The 24,936-nt window shown below is 45.3% G+C and overlaps 1 protein-coding gene across 2 annotated transcripts; it reads right to left on the bottom strand.

The window, feature by feature from the left end:
- Positions 1-387: 387 nt before the first annotated feature.
- Positions 388-24,757, bottom strand: LOC135376391 (zinc finger protein 883-like). Of its 2 annotated transcripts, none has more exons than XM_064608893.1 (6): positions 24,704-24,757; positions 24,313-24,441; positions 21,970-22,202; positions 20,021-20,173; positions 19,190-19,333; positions 388-6,919 (listed from the first exon to the last, which is right to left on the bottom strand). In XM_064608893.1, the coding sequence occupies exons 3-6, from the start codon at positions 22,124-22,126 to the stop codon at positions 5,307-5,309; spliced, it is 2,067 nt and encodes a 688-aa protein (XP_064464963.1). In that variant the 5' UTR covers positions 22,127-22,202; positions 24,313-24,441; positions 24,704-24,757; the 3' UTR covers positions 388-5,306. The 2 variants fall into 2 exon arrangements, with proteins under 2 accessions (XP_064464963.1, XP_064464962.1); XM_064608892.1 differs by lacking the exon at positions 24,704-24,757 and adding an exon at positions 24,509-24,683.
- Between the last annotated feature and the right edge of the window lie 179 nt (positions 24,758-24,936).

The following is a 24,936-nucleotide window of genomic DNA, read 5'->3' as shown; positions in this document are numbered from 1 at the left end:
TTAGAACGCTCTTGAAATATCGCAGTGGTTTCGCTTGCTTCTTGCCGTCCGTCTGACTGTTTCTTTGGGTGTTTGTCGGCCAGATCGAGAAGAGTGAGAATTTCTGTCCATGATCGAGAAAGACGGCATCCCGTTTCCGTTCTTGGAGTTCGCGTGGACAGTATTTTTTTAGCATGCTCTCATCCCAGAAGTTCTCACAAAAAGCATCCGCAGCCTGGGAACCTTGGGGAATTCTATCTCGTACAAAAGGTATAGAAATGGGTACTATGTCGTAGACAGTATCAGGGAGCTGAAGATTCGTCTAAGGAGGCTCCAGTTGTGAAATGCAAAATAAATGTATATATTTTAACTTGTAGTCCATACAGTGCAACAAACATTTCCTCCAGATGCGGTTCTCATAACTGAGTCATTTTTATTACTTTGTTCATGATAAGGTCACTTCACAGATTACATTATGATATACGTGTACAGTTGTTTAATACCTTCCCTGTGTCGTGTTAGGCCTCATTTAAGGTATTTGGAAATTACTAAGGTAGCAGCGTACATAAAATATCTATCAAGCAATGTCCACCATGCTGATTGGGAAGGCCCGATCAAGAATGTGAAATTCTTTCACACGTCGGGTCACACCTTCAACGTGCACCCTTTCACTGGCAATTTCTCTTGTACTCTGAACCCTGCTCTTGGATATCGGGGCTTCTCCTCTCACCCTCAATGGTGGATTGTACACTTCAGTTCCTTGGGGAGACACGGAACATTCGAGCCCTTATCTACCATTAATGCATCACCCTCTTCGAGGCGATCTAACAATACTCTACTCTGCACCATGTCCACATCAGATACGGACCAACCCCAAAGCCGGAAAACAAAGCTGATGTAACCGCCCGGCGTGCAGACTACAACTGCTTTCTAGGTGTTGTAATGTTTATAATGCGAAAAAGTTTGTCTCTGTGCATTTAGTGAGGGTGGCCTCCGGATTCTGACTTGAGTCGCATCGAGTACTAATCTTGTGTTGGGAAGCTTGCGAAAAGCTTTGGGCAAATTCGTTTGTGTTTCCTGGACGGTTGGAAATGTTGTCATGTCTCGCAATTCTTCCTGTCTTTTCACAGCCCGAACCCACCGAACCCGTTTTTGAGGGTATAACATATCACACGGAAACCTAAAAAAAGAAAAACGTAACTTCTTGCCCTGCACATAATAATTCGTACAGCCATAAGAGACGCATTTCACAGGCATGGCTTGCAGCAGCGGCGAGATGGCGTCTGTTTTCCAGCCAGTTCGAAACCCGGCGGGAAGCACTAGGGAGAGTGGGATGTGCGCCTGCGCCGTGTTTTTTTTTTTTTTTTTTCGCAAGTGGCGGATTAACATTGACCATGTGAGTCCATTTTATTTGAGATCCTCAGAGTAGAGAGTTGCAGACTAAACACAATTTTGTAAACTGTAACGATTGGTGCCACTAATATAATAAGCGATAATTATACTTGATTACCATTCTCGTGCAGAAAGAAAGAAAGAGAGACGACAGTGAGTTAGGAAGACTATGTACAGAGTGCAGCTCGTACTCGAGAAGGTATTCGACACGTATCCTACATTTGCACTAGTCACTGACAGCATCGCCTTAGTAAATCTATTGAACGTATAGTCAAGTACCGTTACACGGACATTACCTGTATATGCACCCCTCCTGCTACCATGAGCCACCATCCGAATCAAGATATAACACACATTTCCTCGTAACTGCGTTCTTGTAATTCGATTGAACGGTTACCCACCTGAAAGTGAAATGCCGAACCACCGTATCACCATAGAAGAAGATAAGTAGATACCGTTTTGTGTTTCGCATACCCCGATTTATCCCTTTACCTTGTCTGGCTGGAATCCCTGCTCGACGTTGAAGCGTCTCCTCGCTCTTCTCCCTGCCATCATCTGCGGGCGCCTGCCAACGCCCGACGCAGTGCCAATCTTGTTGGTACTGCACTACCGGCGCATTGTGTCGCGCCTCCTCGGGGGCCTTTAACAGCCTCTAGAAAGAACTGGTGACCTGCCACCGCGTCCACGGATACCTGACGGGGGCCATAAATCTCGTCTGCGATGTCCTGCAGGACGAAGACCACGACTTCGTGAGGTTTCTCGTCAGCCACTACCGCAGGCACATGACGACTGGCGACGCCACATGCCTTATCCGCACCATCACCATCGTCATCCACACGCTCACCAATTCTTCCGTCGCCATGCGCAAATATCTCGTGGTGTGCGTGAAATGCCACATATTCTCCTGGTGATGATGAGGAGGAAGGAAGCTTTCCAGCAATAAATGTATGTCATAGTGTCTCGTATTGCAACGGCATTCAGTCACTGTTTCGAATGACAGATCCATAGATGTTAGAATCATCATTTATCATGATGCTGATGACACATCCTTAGCCGGCGTTGACACAGGGCAACTTTTCCCAGCAACTCTAAGCAACTCAAACCAACGTCTTTTGAGCAATTTCGAGTCCGCGTTCACACGCAGCAACTCGGTAGCTCAACCCACAAGCAACCTTATGGCGACCGGACAATGTGGGTTCGAATCGAACTGGTGGAATCTTTTCTTTAGCTGCTGTTTATCAAATTTCAGTCAGTTTTATTGCCCCAATAGATCATTATTGCCTTCCAGAAGTGGCAGCTGATATGTTTCTGTGAAGTTCGTAAAAAAAAGAAAAAGTTATTTTTCAGCTGCACCTGCAGGATTTGAACCCATGAACCCACGAATGAAATCCACAACGCCATCGGGAGTCACGTGGCAATGCTTCCCTCTCTGATTGGCCGATGCACGAGCAACTTCTCAAGTTTTCGGTCGGGGAGCGATTCGCAGCAACTCTGAGCAACTCGAGTTGCTGGAGGTTGCCGTCTGACAGCAACTCCAAAGTTGCTCATAGTTGCTGGAAAAAGTTGCCCCGTGTGAACGCTGCCTTAGTTACATAAGAACTTTGTGACCGTAGTATGCCCATATTCTATTCACCCTCCACTCACTGCTCTACAGTTAGGGGTAGAGTGCGAGTCAAGGCAGAGGAGAGCTGGTGTGAAATGAGAGTACCTGTTCTGCGTAGGTAATGTACAGGACGTGTCACAAACAAAAAAAACGTGGATGCTTAGCATGCATCTGAGCGTGTGTAAGGAGAACAAGTTGTAATATAATTGAAAGTGCACTGAAGTACTATGCTTATGTATATTAGAAGCGGTTACTCGTTTGGTTTACTACCATTTTTGAACTCAGTTATTCAGAATTCGTTCAAGACAGGCACAACAGCCGTATTAGAGGCATTCTGGCATTCGCCATAAATAGGGGCATAATTGCAATGTGGATGCAGGTGGATATGACAAATCGTGTGGCATGACTCCACAGGGGTGTGTTTTTCCATTCTTAAGGTTTACCGATACAGGATATGAGGCCATATAATAGAGAGTGCACAGATCACATCAGTGTAAAGCTGCAGTGTCGTCGAGTAATTTCCAACACTCCTACTCACAAAAAGATGCCGAACAGCAAGCATACATTTTTGTTTGAAAGAAAAGCCTTGAGCTTCAGGAGACACAAAAAGGACACTTTTTTGTGGTTGTTTAGCACTATATTCACACTGAACACATGAGCACATGGACAAACTCTGTGGCCATATGACAGCTATCAACAAAGTAAAAGAAGGAGAGCAAGTGCAACATGGGTGCTTGTTTAGCCTCGTTTACTACTGTTGTCTATATCCACACTCAATAAATGAGCACAGAAAAGCAATGCAGTCACACGGCAGCTGTCAATAACGCAAAAGCACGATAGCTACTGCTAACATATGGCTGCATGTTCTTCCACGTGCTTGTGTGCTCAGTGCACTGTAAACTTTTTCACACCTTTAAACGTGAGCGCTATGCGCATTCAACCTGGTTGCGTAACATTGTACCTCCAGGATGATATTTTAAAAATTCGGAAAGCATTAGAAAAGGTCAAGTGTCATTATGTCTTGGTGCTAATGCATATGTGCATCGCTACCGATAATCGAGCACGTGCAAGTGTCTACAATACTGTTCAACAATGTTGCGACGTTGCAAGGCTTAATTTTTGGAGAACACACAACATTTGATTAAAGAAAATTAGTGCGAAACCGTGCTCCATTATGATCTTACCAAAATTACACCGAAAAAGGCGTACGCATTGCAGGTTATTACACCTTTCAAGACGTGAAAACGGTTACAGTGTGTATATAAACTGCTGCACTGGCTGGACAAATCCGTACTCATGTTAACGTAAGTTAACTTTCTTTTAAGTAGTTGACACGGTCATGTGGCCATGTACAATTTGTTCACGAGCTCATGCTACAGTATGGCAGAACCACACTTCCGTTTTGATGTTGCATGCACCAGCTGACTTCTATTATATTTGTCAATACGATCTATTGATGAGTCTAGCCTATGTTTTGTTATATTTGGACATTTCCACCATCACGATCACATTCAGCAACGCCACCGCAGCTACAATCATTCCAGTCACCTCTCATCGTCACCACTTATCATTGTCACCACTCATATTAGACACCCTAGTTATGGAAAACCTCCCCACTTCATCATCAGAATATGTATATATGTTGTTTGTTATCTTCATCTGTTCTTTAATAAACACGTCCCCCTTGGAAGGTACTATACGCAGTAATTGATTCCATTCAACTTTAAGCGTGGTGCAATGGGAGCAAGGGATCTTCAAAGTTTCTGTGCAATTCAACTCTATTGCGGCACGACATTTCAGATATATTAGTGGAATCAGCATGCGGAATGCTATGCCAAGTTTGTAGAACAGAGAATACTTCTGTATGGTTTCACATATCTGTCTGTGTCTACTTGTGATGCCACAGGCCCACGCTGTGGCTGAACTCTGCAAGACGCACATCCCACTTGTAGGGATCCTCTGTCATATGTGTCTGCTTGTGACATCGCAATTCGTCCAGTGGGTGACCCTGCAGGTCAGAACTCGCACCTGTATGGCTTCTGGCCCGTGTGTGCGCATTTATAATTGTTCAGATTTGTGTTCTGGCTGAACTCTGCACGGTAGACATGGCACTTGTGTATGGCTTCTCCCCTGCACATAGTGCCGCAAGATCATTGCCATGGCTGAACTTTGCAAGAGAGGGGACTGCACTTGTACAGCTTCTTACACGTGCGTTTTCCCTTGTAAAAAGACGTACTTGTGTTCTGGCTGAAGTCTGCAGGAGAGACATCGCGCTTCTGTGGCTTCTCGCCCTCGTGCCTGCACTTGTGGTTCCACAGCTTCGTGCCCTTGCTCAACTCGGCAGGATAAACATCGCACTTGTATGGCTCCTCGCCCGTCCGTGTGTGTGTGTCCACTTGTGCTGGTGTAGGTTCCCGCTCTGGCTGAACTCTGCAGGGCAGACATCGCACTTGTATGGCTTTTCGCCCGTATGTGTACGCTTGTGCTGGTGTAGGTTCCCGCTCTGGCTGAACTCTGCAGGGCAGACATCGCACTTGTATGGCTTTTCGCCCGTATGTGTACGCTTGTGCTGGAGTAGGTTCCCGCTCTGGCTGAACTCTGCAGGGCAGATATCGCACTTGTATGGCTTCTCGCCTGTGTGTGTCCGCCTGTGATACTGTAGGTGGACACTCGTGTTGAACTGTGCAGGGCAGACATCGCACTTGTACGGCTTCTCACCCGTGTGTGTCCACTTGTGCTGGTGTAGGTTCCCGCTCTGGCTGAACTCTGCAGGGCAGACATCACACTTGTATGGCTTCGCACCCGTGTGTGTCCGCCTGTGATACCGTAGCTGGAGACTCGTGCTGAACTGTGCAGGGCAGACATCGCACTTGTACGGCTTCTCGCCCGTGTGTGTCAGCTTGTGCTCGTGTAGGTTCCCGCTCTGTCTGAACTCTGCAGGGCAGACATCGCACTTGTATGGCTTCTCACCCGTGTGTGTCCGCCTGTGATACTGTAGGCTCCCACTCCGGCTGAACCCTGCTGCGCAGACAACGCACTTGTATGGCTTCTCGCCCGTGTGTGTCCTCTTGTGCTGGTGTAGGTTCCCACTCTGGCTGAACTCTGCAGGGCAGACATCACACTTGTATGGCTTCTCACCCGTGTGTGTCCGGCTGTGACGCTGTAGGCTCCCACTCCGGCTGAACCCTGCCGCGCAGACATCGCACTTGTATGGCTTCTCACCCGTGTGTGTCCGCCTGTGATACTGTAGCTGGACACTCGTGCTGAACTGTGCAGGGCAGACATTGCACTTGTACGGCTTTTCGCCCGTATGTGTATGCTTGTGCCGCTGTAGGTTCCCGCTCCTGCTGAACTCTGCAGGGCAGACATCGCACTTGTATGGCTTCTCGCCCGTGTGTGCCCGCTTGTGCTGGTGTAGGTTCCCGCTCTGGCTGAACTCTGCAGGGCAGACATCGCACTTGTATGGCTTCGCACCCGTGTGTGTCCGCCTGTGATACTGTAGCTGGACACTCGTGCTGAACTCTGCAGGGCAGACATCGCACTTGTATGGCTTCTCGCCCGTGTGTGTCCGCCTGTGATACTGTAGGTGGCGGCTCTGGCTGAACTGCGCAGGGCAGACATCACACTTGTATCGGTTTTTGTCTGTGTGTGCTCGTTTCTGCAGCTGCAGGTGCGCAATCTGGCTGAACTCCGCAAGGCGGAGATCACTCTTGTGCGGCTCCTTGCCCGTATGTGCTCGCTTGTGACACCATGGGCTCGTGCTCCGCCGGAACTGTGCAGAACAGAGATTGGACTTGCATGGCTTCTCGTCTGTATGCTTCGACACGTGGTTCTCGTCACTCCAAGACCATGAGAACCCAGGAACAGAGGAACAGATGTCGCACCCAATACCCGTCTCTCCCATCTGAGCATCCGATGGAGGAGTAGTGGGACTCTCTCTTGCTGCTGAAATTTCGGAAATGGGACATTCAGAGGCCTTATCAGCACGGGCGCATCTCTAATTGACAAATATTGGAAAAACCCTACGGTATCACTTTTGCGGTCACACTATGCGTGTCCGCCACAGCAAATAATCCTCCTTGGGACTCCCTGCGGTATTTGCTGTAAGGTAAAGTGAGGTGAGGAAAAACATCTGGGACAAAAACTGAGGTGAAGGCAAATATTGTGAGGGCGTTTGCACACCTCTACCTGTGTTCACTGGGTGCCGACATTTTGGGGAAACTAGATTGGATTACATTGGATAGACTCTTCCGTCACGCCAGGGTGCGTCAACGCGCGACAGCTGGATGTGCGTCCCATTGGAATTGCGGTTACAGCTGCTTTTGCGAAGACGCTTTTGATAGCTCCACGCCACCAGGTAGCACCAGCGCACGTTAACCTGTTCTCTTTTCCGTTGGTCTTCCAGTTTGCGTCGTTTGTTTGCGAACGGTGAAATGGTCTATAGGATATTCCCATACGACGTGCGAACATGACAGATTTTGCATCCGCCTCTATGGGCGACGTGTGGATGTAGACGGGCATGTCGTGAAGATCCAGAATGGCAGAAGTGCTTGCTAGCAGAAATGCTTGACCCCAGAACCGAGTGTTGGAACAGACTCCAGGTATCACGGAAATCCCTGTATTATATATATATACAAGGTTCGCCAAGATAAACTTCGGGGTTTGTAACGAAGATAAAACAAATAAGAACAGTGTCGGGGAGCAAAAGTAGATGTTAGAGGATGTATAATGCCCCCAAATTTTATGTCGATACTGCCATTTGGTCCGTTCCTTTGCGGATAAATCGTGAAAATTAGAAAACCGCCGCTGCCAAGTCCGCTATACCTGTGTTTCAGCTCCTTTCCGTCAGATGGCAAAACGTTCGAACGCGGCGTTGCAGACGACATCGAAATCTGAACAAGTGGAACTGAATGCAGAATCGTACTCTGCAACTCCGCGTTCGACCCTTTCGTCATCTGACGGAAAGAAGCTGAAACACAGGTATAGCCGTTTAGGGCGGCTATTTTTTAATTCTCACGATTTATCCGCAGAGAAACAGACCAAGCGTCACTACTGACATAAAAGTTTGGGGCATAACACGTCCTCTAACATCTACTTTAGATTTCGGACACTGTTCCTATTTGTTTTATCTTCGTTACAAGCCCGGAAGTTAATCTTGGCGAACGTGTACGAGACATAACAAAGTTGAATCAAGAGCGGGCAAGGGTGTTCATGGGGAGGTGTGAGTACAACATTCTGTTATAGCATGATAATTTTTGACCATCCATTGCAGTTTTCTTGATATTTGCTCACGATCGCTGTCTTTCCTAGGCCTAACAAGGACGACAAAACATACTCTTTTCGCCTAAAAATCGACGCCGAAGCACAATTTAAATGTGGTTTGCAAGACAACTGCAAGAGAACGTATACTAAGAGGGTCTGGATTGTTGCCCCTCTCATAAAGTGTATCACTGGACTGCCCTTTGTTCAAAATGGGATAGTGCAAATTTACCCGGCAAAGCATGTCACAGCTATTAAATAACCGAATTAAAGTGATAAATATTGCAGAGCATGCTACAATCTGTATTCACAACAATGAGAATGGCTACGTCGCCCTGCGGGAAGGTCTGTGATAGGATGCAGAAATCGTCTGCTCTTGCGAGCGTCGATTTTCAGAAGCGACTGGGGACCGCGTCACCTCTCGTACATTTTCACTCGGCTCTCATACGAACAACGTTCTAAGAAATGGCTGACACGATTGTTTAGAACAACCATATAAATCTTCAGAGACAAGTTAGAAGTCGCAAGACGACCTCCTCACCCCCATCACAAATCTGAAGTGCCAGCCATCGGCGCACACAGTAGGATTACAGCTCAGACCAACAATTTCCATTACACTCCCCGTTGCACACTGATCGTGTTTCAAAATGAAGTGTCGCTGACGATGTACATCGAGAAGGAGTGAGTGTTTATTTAAAAACTGCATTAAATACTCCCAGAAAGAAGATGCAGGATTTGGCTTCCACGTATCCGATTATGCGCCACATTATCTGAGACCCCCCACAGTCAATGCATGGACTACATTCTCCGCTGGCAAGGATATATGTCCGAGTGTCCCCATTTCGAGAGCAAGGGGGATGACTCAATCCAAGGTCCTTCTACAGGTTCCAATTTCCATGACTAGTTGGTGACTATTTCTGGTTGACTGGAACGAAGCGTCAAAGGAACACGAACAGCAGACGTAAGCCGGCACGAGCGCTTGTGTTATCTTAGTTCTCTTGTCCATGTATCCTTTTGTGCTGCATTAGTCAACCACAATAAGCGTTCATCACGAGAGGAGTAAAAAACAAAAGAGGAACAATATAAGAGCACGTTGCTTATGAAAATAAACCATGCATGGTTACCAGTTCTGAACCTGTCAAATGATGTTCCTTTCGTGTGTGTTTCCCAGACAGTGGTTTTTCTTACATTTCCCACGCATCCCAACCCAACCGACCTCCGATGCAACCCTTTTTGAGCCTCAGTCTGTTCCGCGACCTGCTAGATTATAACCATGTCATAGGCACCCCTTCCCAGCGCCACATTTTTTGGAAAGTAGTGGTGGCGCTACTCATCGTCCCAGTTATTGCTTCCTCAACTTCTACAATACTTTGTACTTCAGCTTACCCCAGTATTTCTGTACAAGCGGTGGATATTCCACAGGTGTTTCATTCTCAGGTTAGTTATCATCATTATTCTACGCATTTTCATAGGAGCTATAGGGTTTATTTACGTGACGTCATCCGTAGGAGACCGCAACTGTCGCTAGCAAGCAGGTGTTCTGCCGTCGGCCGCCCTATTTTAGGTCATTTCCAAGTCATTACCCACATCGCAGTCACCGTATATTTGGAGTTTCAAAATTATTGTGCCATGTGATTTGTAGCATATCCAAGTAATTTCCATGTTTTCGACATTAACAGTCATCCACAAAGCATATGGCAGCGTACGAATGCGGGTAAATAACTTTGAGAGACCTACAGTATGCCGGCGAGGTGACTTCAGTGAATAAACCCTGTTGGCTGTCGTCTGCTACGGTAGTCGTACATACGCTTCTGCGTAGGGTTACCACCTTTCGTTGCGAAAAATACCGGCTGAGGGAGAGGTCGTGGAATAGAGGGAAAGGAGGAAAGGCTCGTGGAAAAGGGAAAGTAGGTGAGGGGTGGACGAGACACACACACACCCCCAAGAACACACATGGTCCTCAGGATGTCCCCACAGTGTCGTCGTGTCCTCGTCCTTCGAGGTGTATCCCCAGAACGTCCTGAGGATAACACTCGCGGACTGTCCGTGAAGAGTCATTCAGGTACGTCCTGTGCCCGTCCCTGTGGGTAGCTAGGGGGACGAGAAATATTGTTTTCTTTAGCTTACCTGCTCAGACTCCCTAAACACATTTGTTTTGTTTTTGGGCCGATCCTGGGACCTGACTGACATTTTTCTTAAATAAAGGGTGGCCCAGCGTAAAATTCCCTGCCTCCAAAAGGAATGACTGTCTATGATACATGAAGGATTTCCCGTGGAAAGAACAGAAACGCGCGATTCTGTCGCACTGCTTTTGACTTTCAAAGGTCCTACCTGAATGCCTCAAACCAAAGGGAGTAAGAAACATAGACTTTGGAATGAAGCAGAGCTAATACTTCAATCAATTCCTCGCTTTGAGTATTTTTTCTTTGCGTAATCGAAAGAAACATGGGGAGCTCACCTTTCGTATTGCGTAGCAGGCGAGCAGGACTCTCGTATTTACGGAGGGTCGCCTTATAAGCAAGAAATGGTATCTGTTTTGGCTTCGGAAGAGAATTCTAGTACCTTTCGGAGTGGGCAAGCTTAAGCTTGTCCCACTCAGACTTGTGTCCTTGACAAGATTCTGTTTCTCACTGGAACAATAAAAATGCTGCCATAACTTTGGTGTCATTGCAATTTGATGTAACTTCTGTAAGCACTTGGCGGATGTGCGTGCCAGAAATGGCAAAATAAAGCAAATCAACGCAGGGAATTGAAGGAAAGCATTGTCCTCCATGTGTACTTAAACTGTCCTAAATTGGTCCCTGGGGATGGACGTGGGACAGCCTCGGGGACGTCATCTCATATGCCAAAGTGGCAGTATTATGACATTCTGAGGATCAGATTTTGACATCCTAGGGATGCCATACCTGTCGCCATCAGACAACCTTAGGATAGCCCTGGGATGACAGTGTGTTCTTGGGGACATAGAGAGAGAGCGCGTGCTCGCTCAATGAATAAGAATGAATAACTAAGAGAACGACTGGTGACTGCGGAGCTGGGTGTGTGTTCCAGATTTATTCAGGCTGTAGCGGAATGTTGAAGGGAAAATCCCGTAAAAGCCCTTATGAAAGGTCTTGAGCCACAAATACCGGCAAAAGGCTGCCTGTATCACCTTCCTACCGGCAACCGGCACAGCACCCAAATACCCGGCCGTGCCGTTATAATACCGGCCTGGTGTATTCTACTAAGAGCGCTATGTCCTCGACCATCAGGACAACACAGAAGGCTCAAGAGTTCTGTTTTCTGCAGTGTTGCATGACAAATGAGAGACAAAAGAAATGGTCCGACAGAACAGATATTTCATGTGATCGAAGCTCACTTGGTCAGTTCCTAGGAGGCTCTCAAGTCGCTGTCCCAGCGACTGTATAATACGCTACAGCACATTTTGCTATGTGTTTGAAGTGCCCGCACTATAGACCTCTCCCTGTTTGTAAAGAAATGACATCGTAGCATTCGACAGAGCCACCAATTCGGTACACTTGAACTACCGTAATTTTACGCGTATTAGCCGTGGCTTATGCACGATTTTTTTTTCTCACGGGCGCTCTGCAGCATATCCACCACTGCGGCTTATCTTGCGACTATTTTTCCCTGGTATTTTCCCCATACGCCGGTTTTAACAAAAGGGACGACAGTGGAACAGCACCGCCCTGCCAATGCACGAACAATGCGTAACAGGGGCGCGTCCATATTCGAGTCGACTGACCTTCCTGGTGCATTCCCTTAAGCGGCTTTAACGAAAACTGGTGACAGTAATTCACGTCTTCTGGAAGGCCACTGACCCATCAACCCATGAAAAACGCCCAACAAGGGCACAATCTGATCGTGGTAGAACTGTAGAGCTGACCCCAGAGTATGGACAACTGGGTTTATGGCCTTCTCAATACATCCTTTGTCACTCAAATCAGTTGCATCGTACTGCCCTCGGCTTATCTGCCCAAAAAATTTTTAAATGTTCGTAAAAACGGGCCCTGCGGCTTATCTGCCGTGTGGCTTATACGCGTGAAGTTATGGTACATTCGAAGCTAGGGGTGAACAAGGTCGTGCCCGAAAGCAACGGTCTTGATGGGATTACGATGGTCCCTGCAAGGGACGAGACGTTCAGTCCTACTTTTCTTTCAATAGGAGGCAGCGAACAAGTGCCCATTCGTGGAGCCCAACCCTCCCCTTCCAATTTGTTTTGGTTTCAGTCTGTTTACCAACATCGTGATGACGTTTCTCAGGCAGAGATCTATTTTGCCAAGAAAAGAAATACAAGTTATTCATCTCGTTCATTTTTACAGCGAAAACTGTTCGTGCCTCCTCTCCAGATGTCAAATCGCCTGTGTTGCCCGTAGAAGCTCTTCCCATACATAGCAACAAAAAGAGAGAGAGAGAGAATGCTCGTCATCTTACACCGCTTTTTCCTTTTCCTCAACGATGCTGGCTTTACATTTCCAACAGATCATCCCTCCCAATAACGGAGTCAATTTATTCACCGGCCACCTCCAAGGAGAACACTAGCTGGACCAGTCTTGGGTAAGCTACTCGTAAAACAAAAAGTAACGGGGCTATAGTTACAGTTGATGGGTCTGGGGTCGCTACGCCCAACGAGACGTTACATCCAACACGGCGTTACATCCATCTGTGGACGTATCGGCGCATTGGATGCAACGGCTCGTTGGCTATAACGGCACGGTATGGATGTAACCGCACGGTGCACTTGGTGGCCCTTTGGACGTAACTGCTCGTTGGATAAGCGGCTTCAGGATATGTCGTGTCCTAACCAATATGGCATCAATGCAGTTTTGGAATCAGCCACTCCGTAACAGATATTTCGTGGCGTATCTTCGGAATGTTTTTGTTTCTTTGTTTGTTCGTTTGTTTGTTTCCGTGAGAGTCCGTCAAATTGCACTGTTTTATGATTTGGTATGTTCACAAGTAACTGACAGAGTTGCTGTCGTAAGAGAATAAATTAGGTGAGGCTCTGAATTACAAGGTTGGTGCGCAAGTTGAAATCCCCAAATCTCAAAATATTCACGAAATAATATAGGTAGTTGTGCATTAGGTAAAAAAGCTGCTGGTGTCATATTCTGCTTGCCGTAGTTGGCCTCGCTGAGGGCGGGCCGCTCGTCATGACCAACGCAATGCGCCATTTAATGGGAGCAGCGCGCGTCCTAGGCCGACTTCCAAGGAAACTGTCGGGGGAAACCTAGGCAAAACCTCCTGGCAGCACGGCCGGACTGGGCATAAGTAAGAAAGCAACCAACACTGCTTTACGACAACGAATGGCGCGAAGACAGCGAACGATAAAGGTGACAGCAAAGCAGTGACAAAGATAACTTCCCGGAATGCAGACGCAGCATTGCGATTTTCTATATTTTCAAAGTGCCCTCCGTTGACAATACAAAAAGCCATCTGCTGTACACCTAACATTTTATTAATATGCACGTTGCGCCACAAATGCGCGTTGCTTAGAACTCAGTAACCTGCCTCACACTCTAATGACCTTGGTTTTGTGGTTGTACCAATATAGCAGCTGTAGATGAACTAATCAATGTCAATCCGTGTTACAGGTCACTTCTTTTTGTTTATTTAGTTAGCTTTTTTCCTATTCAAAGAACTACCCGTGATGTACCGAGTTAGCATCTAGGTTTGACACAGGCGTCTATGTTCAGCTACACCTGCGTTCTTTGCGCTGGCATTGGAACCATAACCACTGTCCCACACTTTCCTATGTCTGTGGATGTAATGGCCCAATGGACGTAACAGCTCGTTCTGTATGGTTTTCCATTGGATGTAACGGCTCGTTGTATGCACTGACTTATGGATGTATCGGCCAGAAATGGACGTAAAGTCTCGTTGCATGTAACGGTCGTTTGTGTGTAAGAGCAGGGTGGATGTAACGACTCGTTTTCGGATGTAAGCGCATGATGGACGTAACGGTGCGTTGGATGTAGTGGCACGGAATCCAGTTGATGTGCCAAAAATAGCAGCTAAGTTGCAGTTATAGTTACTTTCTTGCTCAAGTTACACAGTTACTGTTTCTGAGAGCAAGCAACTTAGTTACATTACAGCTACTTTTCTGAAAGTGACCGTGAGGATGATACAATTGTTGAAGACATACATTTATTTACATTTACTTAAACTAGCGCAGAAGTAATTTTCAACACCCTGTTTTCACGCTATAAAACAGTTAAGTAGGCCAGTAAGATGCACTGTGGGAAGTAACTTACGCCACAGAGTCATGATTATCGCAGAAATTGAATTTAAAGTACGTCGCAAAAAGCGACCGTGCGCAACGGCGGTGAAAAGCAGTAAGAGCCTGCGATCTGCCTAGAACCTCATGCTGACGCTATAAGGAGAACACTCGCTGATTGGTCTAGAGAAATGTCTGCTACTCCTCCGTCGTCTGCTCCTCGGGGTTCCGAAAAAGCCTTTCTCCTGGCCTGGTAAACAAAAGAAAAAGAAAGCTTCATTTTGGGGCAAACCTGAATGAAATGAAAACCTAAACAATACTACATGATCCGGAGGGAGACTGCAAAGATATTTGAATTTTTTTGTTGTTCAAAAGGAAAAGGAAGATCCTCAGATCACTCTGCAGGTTCTTTGGCCCATTTCAGCCGCTGTGTTTTCTTTTCTTTTTTTTGGTAGTGGAAGAAGTGACATCCTTGAGGCTCAACAGTCTTTCAGACTTAACTCTTACAACATTTTCTTCCTACCGAACCGTTACGTAGGCCAGTAAGATGCACCATGAGAAGTAATTCACGCCACAGAGTCATAATTGTCATAAAAATTGATTTTGAAGTATGCCGCAAAAGGGGACCGTAAAACAGTGACCAAACGTGTCAAATACGTTTTTCACCCCAATTCCCAACACTTTGTCAAATAATAAACATTGATAAATAAATCAAATGATTCTATGACATTTTGGGATGATTTATTCGCGTCAAACGTCGACAAATTTGTGACATTTTTGGACAAAGCAGTGTGTTATTAATGCTCGTATTTAACTGACCATTGTATAAGAGAAAGATGAGTTTTGCTGTATTTACTTTGTCCCTATGTTCGAGTGAATCTAAATTTGCTTCTTCCAGCATACGTATGTCAGCGAAGAAGTCCTTCGAAACCTAGACAATATAAGCCGAGGAGCAGATCTTTGTAGTGTCTCTTCTTTTCTTCTTTTTTGATACTGTGCAGATGCATACTCTAAACAAGGTTGAACGAAGGTTTTATATGCCTGATAATTCAATATCTTTCTTTGTACCATGGCGAAATCTCCTTCTTAGCATCCACAGACTTCGGGTGGCTCTCGCGCGCATATGGCTATCCCATTCCAGATCGTTCCCTTTAAATATACCGCCAGCAATGAGAAGTGTGACCAATGAAAGCACGGATTATCGGCTGTGCGCCGAATTGTTCCGCACTGTTCTATTCAACCGTGCTGTTTCTGAAAGACAGAGATACGCAAATAACCCGTGGTCTCCCCTCTTCATCTGAAAAAGCAAAGAAAAGAAAAAAAGAAAAAAGAAAGCAGAGGACACTGGTGGCCTGCTTCGTACGCTCAGAGAGAGTATATTGTAAAATTTAGCCTACTGGAAGTCTTTCACCCGAATTCGCACAAATTTAGCGCACACTTTTATTTGCCCGATCTTTACCCCCCGAATTTAGAAAAAAATATTTCCAGAAAACTTCAGGCTCTACTCATACTTCTCGTCACTATACCCAGAGTGGCAGGTTAATGGGGAACACGCGGAGAAATGTTTATGCGTGTCTTTTCTTTGTTTTTTTTTTTTTCGGGAAGCAAATTGCACGCATCAAGACCTTTCGTGTTATTCGGTAAATTGACATATACTTTCATCAGACGTCTTAATCTGCAAATTTCTGGATGTCCCTCTGTACGCCTCGAAGTATCGACTCTACCCAACGCGCTCGATGCACTCTGTCCCTCGTACTCAAGTGCTTCTACTAAGCGGTCTTTCAGAGACGCACACCACACGGGTGCTCGATACACGCCTCGGTGAAGTTTCCAGGGCGTCTCAATGGTTTTTCGGCATCTCCTTCCTCCATACATCGAAGAGCAAGAGCAGCACTTATGAGCTCCGACATGGAAGCTAGAGCACGAGATACAGCTAGGAGCCAGGCAGCCGTAGGATGTTTTCGTGTCTGTTTGTTTACATTGCTCCAAACTGAAAGAGTTGAGGCAGGAACTGTAACATTGCAAGTTTAAAAGTCTTACGGTCTCGTTTTTGATAGATACTTAGTTTTACGGAAATAATTCAGACTCGAGAGTTTATGTATACTGTAGAAATGTTTTTTTTTGTGTGTGTGCGTGGAAAATATTTTCGCGTTTTCGAACAAAGCTGGTTTGAGGAGTAATTCGCGAGAACTTAAATTCGCGACACAGGTTTCCGGGAGGGCTTTGCTTTTGCATATCGCGCCGCAGTCAATACTCGGGCATGTTTCGGCACGTACGAAGACATCTGTTGTTCGCGGGGATGGTGGCGTTCTAGGCCAATCCTTTTCGTCTCCTCACAGACATGAGAGGAAAGGCCTTCTACAATGCATTTATGGACCCTGCAGGAGGCCGTATTACTCGCAGTGTGCAGGTCAGCCAGTTCATTTCACCAGTTCTCATTCGTTATCACTCAGGGCACTGAACAATTCGGTTGAGACATCGTACTATCGTACAAGCTAGTTTTGAGAAGGCGGGGAAAGGCATGCTGCGGCTTCGTGGTATAATTGTATATAGTAGGTACAGTGCCGTGCGCTTGTAGGAGTAACAGAAGTGTGATCAATTTTCATTTCTTTACATCTTGCCTGATGGGATGGCCAGAGTTATTCGCGCGGGAACTTAAATTCGCAATTTTGGAGGAATGCGTGAAAAACGCAAAAAATAATTCCGCACAAAAAAAAACACACAAAAAAACACTTCTACAGCATATTGTAGTCGTTGAACAATACGTTAAATAAATTACATTTAAGAATAACAATAGGGCTATATTTTTCTCCTGAAAGTGCACTATGATTTGTCTTTAATTAAACGAATGTATATCACATTCTGCTTCAAAACACTTATCAGTAGAAGTTTTTTTGCTTGCTTTTAACACTCTTTTAAAAGAAAGGATTCGAAAGATTCCAGATTCGTAAGATTCATGGAATCGCAGATCCTTCCTTGGATTCGGATCCGTACAATTCTGGATTCGTCCCATCTCTAGTTAAAACTAATTTATTTTCCCCCTACCCTACGTTTGCGGAATGGAAACCAACTCTGTTTGGATAGGCTCGTGGATTGGATAGGCATTTGGATTGGATTCTTGGATAGGCTCGTGATCCGAGTAAGACGTCTCGCAGGAGAAGTAGATCTGTTAGTTATGAGTGAACACTGACTGAAGGCTGGATGAATCCATTTAGAAGCAATAAAACCTCAGTGCTGGGGTAAAAAAAGGACAAAGGACGAACAAGTATGATGATGACCACACTACCTAGCAATGGGGTTTTATCGCTTTTAAATGGATTACCAACCTGCTCAGATTTTAACGTCGTTCAGTACGGGTAAGTGCAGTTGGACATCTTTCAAAACGTTCCTAAAAACGGGCCCTGCAACTAATTTGAGGTGCAGCTTATATGCGTGAAATTACGGTACTCCTGAGACATTTGAAACATATAAATATGGCAGCCGTCGGGGATAGCAACCTGGTTCTGACGGTCAATGAGAACTGTCCATATCTAAACTTCAAGAGAGATATGTTTCAAGCACAATTTTTCTCCCATCATCCAAGGAAGCAACGACTCCCAGTGAATCCTGCATATATATGTGACCTTTTTTAGACACCTGGAAGGATTCTGATGCACTCGCGACATCCCATACTTCGTAAACAACGAGATTTGGCCGAGGCAGACCAACAATTAGGGACGACACAGACAAGTAAGCCTCAAACGCCCAGAAATTAACGAAATGCAAACAACTCAGGGAAAAGAGGTGCTGACGCCAGGAATCGAACCTGGGTCTTCCTGGCGTCAGCACCTCTTTTCCCTGAGTTGTTTGCATCCCATACTTCCCTGAGAATTCATTGTATACTCTATGTAGATGTGGCTGTTCATGCAAACATAGGCTTAACGGAAACCTCCTTTTTAACGTATTATTTCCATTGCACGTACAATTCCACATAAACGACAATGCATATTTGCACTCAGTTTAACGAAGTCCTTTCGTTCAATACGTTCTATTTAACGAAGCCCGTAGGTAACTGACACCTATTTACGGCATCCCATGTGCTGTTCCCATGTGCGTGTGAGAGAGGAGGAATCATGCTCCCCTGGGGAGGGAGGGAGAAGTCACTTTGCTGTAACACTAACAGTGCGATCGGTTATTGGTGTTGTCATATGAAATGATGTAATTGCTGGATCGGGCATGCATAACCGCTGCTGTGAGAACTTTGCGATTGCTCCTCAATTACATTCGTTCTCGACTGTTTTGCTGCGGTGTTTTGTGATTACTGTGTCCAAAAAATCGAGCTTTCTTGAACAGATGAGAAACCTGCGATAATCACTGGCGCGTCCAAAAAGACAAACGACATTTCGATCCGTAACCTACGAACATTCAGTGCTCGCCACATCGGAATGTACGCTTTGCACGAATATAAACTTTTTTCTTTTTTCGTGCCCCTCAATGGCCAGTACGGCAATGGCGTTTGTACTCGAAGATCTCCCGACATCCGAGAGTAGGCATGACGTGAAATATGACAAAGATTATCTACGTCTCTTTTGCTTCCTTTGAGAATCTCCCATGGAACAGACTGTCTGCACTGGAAAGTTGATACGTGTCTGTCTGTCTGTCAGAAAACTAAAGTGCATTTCTGTTGCATCCCCATTTTTGTCCATATCCTGCTATTGAGCTTAGTGTTGACTAAATCTCCTCGACCATTTTGTATTTACCTTCTGATCTTGAATCACAGTTGTGTCCCATCTGGTCCTGTTCTGTCAAGACGGCAACGTCATAAGGTTCTGTCTTGACTTCTATGATTGGATGTTCATTCGAAGTGTCCTCTTGACGGTCTTCTTTAACGTCACATATCCCAGCTGTCATGCATGAAGTAAAACATATTGAAGTAAAACATTGTTGAGGTAAAACATTATTGAAGTAAGCTACTTCAATAATTGCAAAGCTTTGAGGCACGTGATGACCACCTCTGTAGAGAGTGAGGGATTTCAGGAAACAAAATGGATTTAAATCGAATCCAAATCGAGTCTGGATTTAAATTTATTCGAGTAAATCAAATCATTCTAAATCCAGATTTATTTTCAGCAAGCCAAATGAAATTGCTTTTTAAATGCGGATCTTTCAAACGCATCACAAGATCCGGAATAGGAACTAACGCAGCTGAACACCTCTGGAATGGCTTCAGAATCGACGGCGTTTTTCGAAGCTGGGATTTTTTTTTATACACAATACCTAATTAGTAACAGGAATTCCTAACAGTTGTGTAACTAAGAAAAGGAGGCGAAACATACGGAAGACATCTATTATTGTGGAACCGCATGAGCACAAAAAATGCAACTCAGTCATTATCTATTTCCTTATATACTGAGATTCAACAGTGACGCAAAATTTGATAAATAATCTCCACATCTATTTTCAGTAACTTTGAGAATCTTCCATTGAACGGAACGTGTGCATGAAAGCTGATACCTGTCTGTTGTATCCCTCTTTCTGTCAGGCTATTGAGTTTGGTGTCGACTAAATGTCCTCCAACATTTTGTACTTACCTTCTGATGGTGAATCACAGCTGTGTACTATATGGTCCGGTCCAGTCAAGATTGCAACGTTATGAGGCTCCGTTTTGACTTGCACTATTGCATGTTCCTTTGAAGCTTCCTCTGGAGGTTCTTCTTTAACGTCACACGTCCCAGCTGTCACTCCTGAAGTAAAACAAAAAAGGAGAGAAGTAAGCCACATTGCAAGGCTTCGGGTCACACGACGACCACCTCCGTACTTTTTCTGAACCTAGTTTAATTATATATTGCACCCAGATGTGTGCACTGTCGCCAGCAACGAAAAGTCGAGGCTACGCCACAGCCAATGTTGCACGAATGGAAGCGTGGGAAAGGGTTGTTGGGAGAAAGGATTAGGATTTCGGAAGGGTGAAGGGGTGTACGCCCAGCGCAGCACCCAAAAGGGGGCACCACAAGCGAATCCCCTAACGGGAGGTGTGGGCACTTTTCCGGGGACTCCTAGCACACTGCAGGGATGGGCAACTGCTTATACACGTCGTTTCAGGACTTTGCATTTCACACGGCCGCAGCCATTTCACCGATGATGGCAGTGGTCTTTGTCCGTCCACGCTCTGTCACTTTTTGAGAACATCTTCCGGAACAGCAGTCGCATGTGGTCGCTTACGCTCCGCGGCTGGTTGTGCTGAACCAGAAGACCTGTGGAAAGCAACTTGGCACGTATGAGGAACATGTGCAGGTATTTCTCCAGTTTGGAGAATGCCATCGCGGAGGTGAAACTACTGTACAAGACTGAACTGATGATAGGACAACAGCGCGTCTTCTCGAGAAACACGGACAGAATGAAACACGCTATCTGCCACCACCTCCAGCCATGGATGGTCATGCCGCGAAACACGTGTTACGGGCTCTCTGATTCTTCAGGAATACGTGTGCGCAGGCCCCAATTTCCCGGGAGATTGGAGCGCTTGTCCGTGCAATCGGTAGACTGAACGAAATTCGGGGGTCTCCCGGATAATCCGGGAGAGTTGGCAGGCATGGTATTGAAATATAAATGCAAAATACTTCGTTGAAAGGGGTACGTATTTAAATCCTCTTCATAAATACTTTTCGATATGAGCATTTAAATACAAAATATAAATGCGGTTCCATAACTTAAAAACCTGAGACTAGGGGATAAAAAACGACGGCTCGAACGAAAAAAAGGTCTCAATTCGTCTCAAGGTCTCATTCGGTCTCGAGGTCATTCGTTGTCCCCTAGTCTCGAGGTTTTAATTTATGGATCTATACCACCAGCTCTCTTGCTACCTCTCTATCCTCTCGTTATAAATGCAGCGTTTAAATAGCTGAACTACTACCATAAATATTGTGAGGAACATGGCATCTGAAATTACGGACATAATGATGAACGCAACAGCAAATCAGCGCGGAACAGAACATTTATTTCTTAAATTACCGCGACGATTCTAACATTATTCGAAATATTATACATCATTCAAATTCAAGTTATTCGATATATTCGAATCACGCGTAGAACTCTCGGAATAACTAGACACCGAGCCAGCCAAGGGGGGAATCTCAACCTGGGAGCCGTCATGATCGATACGTTAGGAATTAGTGTGTTACGAACGGTCCATTCTTTCATGTGGCAGCAGAAGGTGGAAACCGTACGATACTCCTTCCATAAGGAATCCAAGCGCACAGGTGATGGCAAGCAAAACAAACACACTTTGCACCCTGCATGGCACACGGAGCCCAAGCAGAAGCGACTCGCATTGGACTGGATACCACTGCTCCGAACGCACCTGCGTCTTCACACGTGGAAAGGCTATTGCCGAATCTGGCCTTTAGAAAAAAAAAGGCAAAAAAAGAAAGACTTGTCTCGCAATCAAATTCAAATGTGAATCGGACATTACTTACTGAAACCTCGCTGTGAACATACCGTAAAACACTCACCACCTTACATAATCTATAAAATAATTTACCGTAACTATCGCTTCTTGATGGAGACTCGCTGCAGTACTGTTCCTGTATCTGGCCCTGTTCGTGTAGACATGCAGCGTCAGGAGGTTCCAGTTTTACTCTCGAAAGCCGAACACTGCACTTTGGGGCCAGCAGCATCTCTTGCAGCTGTAGATCCATATGGCTGGGACTCAAGAACTCAAATGTGCAGGTATCGCTTGGATCTTCTTTAATGAGAAGTTAACACCCCTGGTCCCTGAAATGACACAAAAAGAGACATGTGGGTGACAAAATATAAAAAAAATATGCGAGGTTGTTTCACCTAATACGGTAAAAAAATGCAATGAAAAATCTACTCGTTTATTATGAGCTCAATGCTATTCAGGGTGCATCACGAAAAATTAGCCGAAGTTTTAAAAAATGGTTCATCGCATACAAAAAAAAAAAAAAAGGCCGGACTGTATGGTGTTACCTTACCAGTGGTGTTCGGATACTTAAACAATTTTTGTAATTAATTAATGAAGTAAAAACAATTAGTCAGTTTTTTAATTGTAACAAACAGAGCCAAAATGTCAATGGGAAAGTTGTAGTGGGTGATACAACAACAGGTAACCTGTTGATTGCAACTTTGTACCTGCAAGGGACCCTTCTTGTGCCGACTCCAAAGACTAACTTGAGGTGAGCAAAAAAACGAAGTCTGACCCATGGACGGAGAGTTTTCAATCTGCCAAAGGGGGCTGGGGCACAACGTCCACCCTGCCCCCTTCATGCATAGAGGTCAGGCAAGGCGTCCGGAATTCCTTGTTACGACGTCGTGAGGCAAATTTTTACAGGACTCTTACACGATTTTTTTACAGGATTACAGGATTTTTACAGGAGGTCAGGCAGGATGTCCGGAATTCCTTGTTGCGACGTCGTGAGGCAAATTTCTACAGGATTAGCATGATCACTCACACAGAACACGCGGTTCCTAGGAGATCCCTCGAAACTTTCATCTCAATTGTCACCTGGGCAGACTTTCAGGAAGGGGCCTGGCCCCCCCCAGGGAAAATTTCGGTGGGAGCTCAGGCCCCCAAGCCTTCCCCCCCGCGGTCGGACCTGTCACAGTGCTCTCAAGCGTCCCCTTATTGAACGAGGACTACTCGTAGTTTGCACTGACATTTTCGCTTGACTCCTCGCCCTCCCAATACGGGTCCCACATTGGTGGTTTGAAAACCCGAAAGTAAGTCTTTGGAAACAGGAAAAGTTCCACGAAGGTCATGTTGCCGAAGCAAGGCCGCGTTCCTTCGCCACAGCAAGATTCTTCTTCAAATTTTTTTTTCGGAGGATCTAGGTTCTTCCGTTCTGATAAGTTCTAAAAGTTTCTTTTTTATACAGAGTTAAAAAAAATAACTGCAAAAAAGTGGAGCCGTTATGAAATGGGTGGTAATCATAAGGGCAAACTATAAGAAGACCACAAAGCCAGAAGACAGAACTACCAAAAGTAAAAAAAAAAAAAAAACAGCTCTAAGCTAAATTAATCGCAATAAAATAAAGTTGTCGGTGTTTGCCAAAATAGATCGTTTAAAAAATGAAACGCCGAAAACAATTGATGCGGAAAGTCACTTTTCCGGATAACTTTTCGAAAATAAACTCTCTGTATCAACGGCGGCAAGATTAATGTTGAAATAAATTTCACTGCCGACACAGCCGGGAGGAAGTTGCCCGCGGGAGGGACAGGTTAGGGTTAGTTCATTATGACACGCTGCCAACTGATACAGGCGGGTTGCTAATGATTTACTTCATAAATTATTGAGGCGATGGGATGCTCACGATTCCTGTCTGCTGGTTTATTGAGGTCTCACCGTGTTCAATAAACGCATAACCCATAGTGCTTTAAAAAAAAAATATCTCTCCTTAGCACATTATTTCCCAAAGCCTGTCCCAAACTCTACTTTCTTGCTCTACTACTTTATGTAGCAGTTCGAACTTTTCAAAATACACTTTTCATTTCTTGATGGCTCGCGATTGGTCATTGGCCTTTTCGACTTTTCCGCCTTCTGAGTGTTTGGTATATAGACTTTTAGGCCTTTTTAATGGGCTTTTTTATGGAACACCTGAGTGAATAAGTGAAGAACGAATGCACATCTTTCACGAGACACATCTTTTACACACAGTGTGGTGCACACGCTTTGATGTGAATGCGTGTTTTTATTTCGCATTTGAAGACAACCAGCGCTTATAATTCGCTTTTCGAGGCTTCGACGTGTTTTTGAAAAAGAGCAAAAAGTTGGAACCCACCCTCCTTTGTTGGCACACGTTACAACATTTAATTATACTCTAGGCGAATTCTACAGGCGAATGTCACACGGCTAGATAGAACTCACTTGTGTTCTGAAGATGGAATCTTGTTTTACTCAACGGGCTCGAGCATGAGGTGTTTGTGTGTCCTGCTCCTTGCTGTTCTGTCCTGGTTGCTTCTCCAATTGTTATTCGTCCCCGACCATCCTGGAGCACTAAGAGAGCACGGAACAAAGGATGTTATCGATAGTAATAATAATAATAACTGGGAAGTAGATTTACGCGTAATGTGAGACAGCCTCATTGTGTGGCGACGATCCCAATGTCGTTTCCATTGACACAGCACCACATTTACTTCGCCTCGAAGTAAAGAGTAAAGGGTGGTTCTAAGCAACACTCTAAGCTACTTTGCCATTACTAAAAGCGTGCTAGGAGCTTTGAAGTTTCTGCCGCGAAAATGTTTACATGTTTACTTACCGCCATAGGAGAAAGGAGGAAAGAATGGTGTCGATGTCGTGTCATGGCACTAAGTGCAAAGAGAGATAAAATATGGCAATACGTCTAAGAACTATACAATCGCGTTTTCTGGCACGCAACTTGAGGAATTTATTTCCCGATATCACGGAACTCGTGCTAATTTTGCCGTTAATTAATTTTGAGTGCGTGTGTCCCGCGAAAAGATTCAAGAGATGTATCGATGACCTAACTAA

This window comes from Ornithodoros turicata, unplaced genomic scaffold, assembly GCF_037126465.1.
Source record: "Ornithodoros turicata isolate Travis unplaced genomic scaffold, ASM3712646v1 ctg00001071.1, whole genome shotgun sequence".
Classification (NCBI taxonomy): Eukaryota; Metazoa; Arthropoda; class Arachnida; order Ixodida; family Argasidae; genus Ornithodoros; species Ornithodoros turicata.
This window is presented reverse-complemented; position numbering and strand designations above follow the sequence as displayed.